This window comes from Elephantulus edwardii, unplaced genomic scaffold (assembly GCF_000299155.1).
Source record: "Elephantulus edwardii isolate Elephantulus edwardi_28Jun2011 unplaced genomic scaffold, EleEdw1.0 scaffold00003, whole genome shotgun sequence".
Taxonomy (NCBI): Eukaryota; Metazoa; Chordata; class Mammalia; order Macroscelidea; family Macroscelididae; genus Elephantulus; species Elephantulus edwardii.
Window position 1 is genome coordinate 33076061 of NW_006399753.1, and position 7463 is coordinate 33083523.

The 7463-nt window shown below is 38.3% G+C and overlaps 1 protein-coding gene across 1 annotated transcript in view; it reads right to left on the reverse strand.

Moving 5' to 3' along the window:
- SLC4A10 (solute carrier family 4, sodium bicarbonate transporter, member 10) overlaps positions 1-7463 on the reverse strand; it is a 315078-nt gene that overhangs the window by 171674 nt on the left and 135941 nt on the right. Inside the window, exon 6 of the mRNA XM_006879486.1 lies at positions 2130-2290. Within this exon, the coding sequence (XP_006879548.1) occupies positions 2130-2290 (161 nt within the window). The remainder of the gene's footprint in view (positions 1-2129; positions 2291-7463) is intronic.

A 7463-nucleotide genomic window follows, 5' to 3' on the forward strand; every position in this document is an offset into this window, starting at 1 on the left:
GATAATCTTCAGTAGAATCTTGCTTGCATGTGAAATCAATGAGATTGTTCTATAGTTTCCACACTCTGTTGGGTCACCTTTCTTTGGAATGGGAAACTGCACTGCAGTCCCAAAGGCACGCAGTTCAAGTCTACCACCTGCTCTGCTAAAGAAAGATGGTGAGTCACCTCCTGATTGATGAGCTGTCTCTGAAAAACAACTGGAGGGTGAGCTATAGGTCAGTTCCAACTCAATGGTACGCCACCACCACGACATAGTCATAATAGAGCTGTAATCCAGATTGTCCATTTTAGGGACTAATCAATAATTGTTATTGTTGTTGTTAGGTGCCATTGAGTCAATTATGACTCACAGAGGGCCTAAGAGCAAGAAATCAAAAGGTGAAGTGGTGGGGAAATTAGAGAATTTTGTGGGCAGAGGGAAGGGATAAAGGAATTAGAATGGATCCAGTGGAGACCTAAAAAGATGAGGTGATAGTGGGCATGAAAAATGGTGATTAACTTTGTACAACAAAGGGTATGAAAATAATTGTATGAAACACAATGTGAATGCAGCCATGTGTGAAATGCAGTGTACATTATGTACATAATAACACACTGTGTATACAATGTATACTAATGTAGTCAAATTTTGTATGCAAACAATACAAAACAAAATAAGTCCTTAAAAAAATAAATACCCTTATTCAATCCTACACCTTCCTCTGGTGGCCTAGTGGTAATAAACTACCCCAATCCCAAAGGCACCTGGTCAGAATCCACTAGATGCTCCACAGAAGAAGGATAGGAAGTCTCCTCTCATGATAATTACTGTCTCTAAAAACCCCCTGGAGAGTCAACTATGAGTTGACTTGGGCTGGACAGCTCACACCGCCACCATCACCATCCTAACAGCACACACCACCACCATCACCATCCTAACAGTCTCCACCATGCTCAAGCAATTCAGTTTTTAAAAATGCCACACCTTCCAATGTTCATTTAAAACAACATTTTTCTTCTTGTTGTTATGAGCCATCCAGTTGCTTGCACCTCCTAGTGACCCTACGTACAACAACCCTAAACTCTGCTAAGTCCTGTGCCAATCGCACTCTCCAATACACCCATCCCGATTACCCCAGTAACTGAATCAATAAACCTCCCAGAGGCCTTCCCCTCCTGCACCAGCCCTCCACCATCCCAAACATGATATCCTTCTCCAAGGACCAGTCTCTCCTTACAACATGTCCAAAGTATGGTAGACAAAGCCTCAGAATCCTTGCCTCCAAGGAGTCGCCTGGTTTAACCCTCTCCAAGATTAATCTGTTTGTTTCCCTAGCAGTCCATTGTACCCTCAATACTCTTCTCCAGCACCACAGTTCAAAGGCATCTATTCTCCTTCTATCCTCCCTACTCATTGTCCAACTCTCTGATGCATAACAAGTGATTGCAAAGACCATGGCCTGTATCAGACTCATCTTAGTCTCCAGAGACACACCGTTGCTCTTCAGAACTTTGGAGAGGTCCCTAATAGCAGACTTTCCCATTGCAATACGTCTTTTAATTTTCTGGCTACTGGTACTGGTGCCAAGAGTGTTGACTATGGAGCCAAGCACACTAAAGCTGTGAACAATCTCAATCCCTTCACCATCCATCCTGATGCAACATTTTTCTTATTTACCAGAAATTTGTCATTTGATTATTACATGTGTTTTGACATTTTAGTCAATTTCTAGACCTAAGCTGTTTGATGAGGGTTGTGTTGTTTTTGTTGTTGTTGTTTAATTCAGCTTCCTTTTATCTAAAATTATTTTAAGATAAGTTATCTCTTTGGTAAAACAGGATTTCAGAAAAAAATAAGAGAAACTTTCAATGAGATTAATTGATACAACAGCAAGTATAATGGGTTAAAACCTGCCATGAAGATGATCATGAAGATGCCATCAGATGAGGTAATATTTTGTTCTGTTACCTATAATGTCTCCATTAATCTGGCTGAAACAATAGCAAAGAAAAACAAGATGACAGGACTGTGACAGTGAGAAATCACCCTTCAATGTTAACCCAGGTATTGTATTATAAGTAAAAAAGAGTAACAAAAATCAAGCTGTACTTATAAGATTAAAAGAGTCTAAGAGGGGGAGGAGATACCTGCAATTTCTTCTAAAGTGTTGGCATGCATGTCCAGAAGCACAGTTCCGTTCAGAATACAACTTCTCAATTCAAACAAGCTGTGCAATGAAAGAGTTGCTACATAAGGTTTACTCCACCTCTCTCCGCCATCTTCCACATCTTCTTCAAACTTCAACCACCTAGGCAAATAAATATATTTGTCAGTATACTGAATATTATTATATTGAAGAGCAATGTAGAAACAGTATTCTTATTGCTTCTCGGTTTACAGATTTTGGAAACATAGACATTACTTAAAGGCACTTAATGGGTTTTATCTTAATTCCATTTAAAAACTATTCTTTTAATAATCAAAATTCCAAACTTACACTATTTCTATTAATGTTACCAGCTCTTAAAAAAATTTAAATACAAAAGCTTGACCAGTAGTCACAGTAAAGCTGTTATAGAACGAATAAAGAGAAGTGTGTTTCTTTTACTATAGAAATAAAATTATTACTGAAATATATGAGAGAGAATGAAAGAAAACCCTTTTTCTCCAGTGAGAATCTTAAACTTGAATATTTCTTGATTATTTTCCCCTTGTATTTTTAGGAAGGTTAGTATAATGTGGAGAATTTTGTTCGTGAAAACGCTTGCTGGGCCTGTTTGGATTAAAACTATTGATGATGATCCCTTCCCAACGACTAAACACAAAAATTGAGCTTCATGAGATTCTCCCACTGGGGTTGAAGTAAAGGAGACAAATGTTGCCATGAAGGTGTGAAATGAAAAGCCACTACATTGTTAGAACAAAAAGAATAGTATGAGTTGAAATGTGCTCAACAACACGGAACAACAGCAGCAGCATCCTGAACATGATTACTAGAAGGGACTGAAAGAAGTCAGTGACTGTGCTTCCCAAGCACACACAAAGAACTAAATCTCTCTAGGAATTTGTTCTCCAGTGCCAATAAGTTATCCAATTAATCTCAACATTTCTAATAAACATTTTCCTAAATATACTTTATAAACTCTTCTATCCCTACTATAAGGAGCTCTGATGGCCTAGTGATAAGGAGCTGTCCTGCAATCACAAAGGCATCTAGTTTGAATCCACCAGCAGATCAACAGGAGAAGGGTAGGAACTGTCCTTTTATTCCATTAATTACTTCTGAAAACCTGCTATAAGGTCATCTATGGGTTGGTTCTGTCTCAATGGTACTCAACAACGTCCCTACCATATACTTTATTCCTTCCTTTTTTAGTCATTTGTCACTCTATCTTTCTCTCTCTTTGCAGCATCACTCCTATTCTTAATGTGGGTAAATTAGATGTCAAGAGGTTTACCAAGACTCACAGTGACTCTATGAAAAATAGATCGAAACTTTGCTCTATGCTGCTCAATTCTCACAACCTCTGACATAAACAATGTCATTGTTACAGTCAGTCACTGTGTTAATGCATATTATTAAGAGCAGTCTCTGACTGATGGTCTACCTTTCCCAGTATGATGTCTTCTTGCAATGATTGGATCCTCCTGATAACATAGCAAAAGTATGAGAAATGAAGTTTCACCATCCTTGCCTCTAACAAGAAACTGGTTGCACTTGCTCCAACAGCTTTATTTGTTCTTTTAGTTGTTGTTGTTAGACGTCACCAAATCGAATACAATTCATAGCAACCCTATGAACAAAATATCTGAACCCTGTTTTATCCTGCACCATCCTCACACTTCCTGACACACAAGAGCCCACTGTAGCATAACCATGTCAATCCACCTGGTCAAGGGTCTTTGTCTCCTTCGCTGACCCTCCACCCTTCCCAGCATCGTGTTCTTCTCCAAGTCATAGACCCTTCTAGCAACATACCCAAAATATGTAAGGCAAAGCCTCCTCATTCACACCTCCAAAGAGCACTCTGGCTGTACCTTCTCCAAGACATAGCTGTTGTTCTCTTGGTCTTCCATGGGATGGTCAGTGCTCTTTTAATAGTCCATGGTATAATCAATACTCTTTGCAAGTACTACAATTCAAAGGCATCAATTTTTCTTTGGTCTTCCTATTTCATTGCCAACTTTCATAAAGTAAAGTAAGCAATTTAAAATATCATGGCTTCATTGAGGCACATCTTAGTCTTTAAAATGACACCCTATTCTTTAGAACTTTAAATAGGTCCTTGACAGCAGAATTTCCCAGTGTGACACATGCTTTGACTTCTTGACTGCTATTACCATGAGTGTTGATTAAAGATCCAAGTAAAATGAAATCTTTAACAACTTAAATCTTTACACCATTTATCATGATACCATTTATTTTCATTTTCTTGATATTGAGATGTAATCCATATTGAAGACTATAATCTTTGCTCTTCTGCAGCAAGAGCCTCTTCACTTTCAGTAAGGAAGATTGTGTCATCCGCATAACACTAGTTCTTGACGCATCTTCCTCAGACCCTGGTGTCACATTTTTCTTCATAAAGTGCAGTCTCTCAAATTATTTGCTTGGTATACAGATTAAATACATATAGATAAAGGACATAGTCCTGATACTGAAATGCAAATGTTGGGAACAGGAAAGAAGGATCAGTAGCTGGAAAACACGGGCTCCATGAGAGAAATGAGGCTGGAGATAGAATGATGGAGTTCTTCACATTCAAAGATTTATTCATTGCAAATACTTTTTATAAGAAACATAAACGCAGGCTATATACATGGATTTCACCTGATGGTATGCATAGGAATCAAATCAATTACATTTGTGGAAAGACTCGCTGGAGAAGCTCAATATTGGCAGTGAAAACCAGGCGGGGTGCTTATTGTTGGACAGACCACCAACTACTCATATGCAAGTTCAAGATGAAGTTGAGGAAAATTAAACCAAGTCCTTGGGAACCAAAATTTGACCTTAAGTCTGTCCCACTAGAATTTCAAAACCATCTCAGGAATAGGTTTGAGGCCTTGAGCACCAATAAGCATAGACCAAATGAGTTCCGGAGGATATCAAGAAAATCATCCATGAAGAATGCAAAAGATCATTACAAAGGCTGAAAAAGAAGAAAAGACCAAGATGGATGTCAGATGAGACTCTGAGTATTGCATTAGAGCGCCGAGAAGCCAAAACTAAAGGAAGAAACCAAGAAATCAAAGAACTGAACAGAAAATTTCAAAAAGCAACCCGGGACAACAAAGCAAGATATTATAATGAAATGTTCAGAGAGCTGGAATCAGAAAATCAAAAGGGCTAAATTCGCTCAGCTGAAGTTTCTGAAGCTGAAGGAGCTGAAAAACAAATTCAAGCCATGGGTGGCAATAGTTAAGGATAATGGAGTCCTGATACACACTTTTTTCAAAAGGTTAAACCATAAGTTCCTTCGCTCTTTTTTGGTAACAGTTTCCTGGTCTAGGTATAGATTTCACATAAATACAGTTAAGTGTTTTGAGATTACCATTCTTTCCAAGGTTAACCATAATTTGTTATTATCCACACAGCCAAATGCCTTTGCACTGTCAATAAAATGCACAGTCAATACAACACAATCAGACATCCTTCTGGTATTCTCTGCTTCCTGCCAAGATCTATGTGACAATAGCAATTATCTCCCCTTGCAACGATTTATTCTGAATCCAGCTTGAAATTCTGACAATTACCTGTCAATGTACTGCATCAGACATTTTTTTATTAATTTTTTATTAATAATTTCCAATTCCAGTTGGATTACCGGTTTTGGAGATGGAAAAAAACAGGTTACTTCCACTCAGCTGGACAGGTAACTTATAAGATAGCAGGTAATGGGTAAGTTGGACAGGTCTTCCAAATTTCTTGGCATAGGCTATTCCAGGCCTTCCTGTTTGTTGAAAAATCTCAACTGGTATTCCATCAATTTCTGAGGTCTTATTTTTTGCCAATAACTTCAGTGCTGGTTGGACTTCTTCCTTCTTAACATTGGTTCTTCATCATATGCTACTTCCTAAAGTGGTTCTAAATGGACCAATTGTTTTGATACAGTGACTTTTCATATCACTCCCATCTTCTTTTGATGCTTCCAGCATCATAAAGGTTTTGTCCACAGAATTCTTCAGTATTTCAACTCAAGTCTTGAATTTATTCTTTAGTTCTTTCAGCTTGAGAAAGAAATTCTGTGTGTTCTTTTGGTTTTCTAGCTCCAACTGTTTTTCATATTTCATTATAATACTTGCTTTGCTTCTCAAGATTTCCCTTGAAATCTATGTTCTGTTTGTGAGAGGTAGCAACTCAACAGTATCTACAACAATATGCTTTATATACTACTGAAATAATGATGTCTTTTGACACAAAAATAAAAGGGAGACTAAACCAACAGTTATGCTGGTGTTATTTGACTAAAGAACATTGGCAGATTTGAAATCTAGTTCACAGTCCAATGGATTGTAAAGAAACTCATAGCGACCCTGTGTACAAAAGCTCTAAACACCATTCTATCCTGTGCCAACCTAGCCATCTCAAACACACTCATTCCCAACACTCCACTCACAGAATCGATCCATCTCATCAAAGGTCTTCCTCTCCTTCACCGCCCCTCCACTATGCCAAACATGACATCCCTCTCCAAGGACCAGTCTCTCCTTGCAACATGTCCAAAGTATATCAGACAAACCTTCATAACCCTTGACTCCAAGGAGCATTCCAGCTTCACCTTCTCCAGGACAAAACTGTTTGTTCTCCTAGCAGTACATGGTATATTCAACACTCTTCTCCAGCACCACAGCTCAAAGGCATCAATTCTTTTTCTATCATCCTTATTCACTGTCCAACTCTCTGATGCACAGCACATAATTGTAAAGACAATAGCCTGGATCAGCTGGAGTCAGAAAATCAAAAGGGCTGAACTCACTCAACGTTTCTTAAGCTGAAGGAGCTTAAAAACAAATTCAAGCCATGGGTGGCAATACTTAACGATACTTTGGGTAGAATGTTAAATGTTTCAGGAAGTATCAAGAGAAGATGGAAGAAGTACACAGAGTCACTACAGTGGAATTGGCTGACACAGAAGAATTTCATGAAATAACATATGAGCAAGAGCCTATGATGATGAAGGACAAAGTTCAAATTACTCAGAAGGAATTGGCAAAAAACAAGGCTCCAGGAGTTGATGGCATACCAATTGACATAATTTAACAAACAGACACTGCCCTGGATGTGCTCACTAAGTTGTGCCAAGAAATATGGAGGACAGCCAGCTGGCTGACTAACTGGAAAAGATCGATATTTGTTCCCATTCCAAAGAAGGTGACCCAACAGAGTGCAGAAATTATTGAACAATATCATTAATATGGCATGCAAGCAAGATTCTGCTGAAAATTATCCAAAAACGTTTGGAACAATATGTCAACAG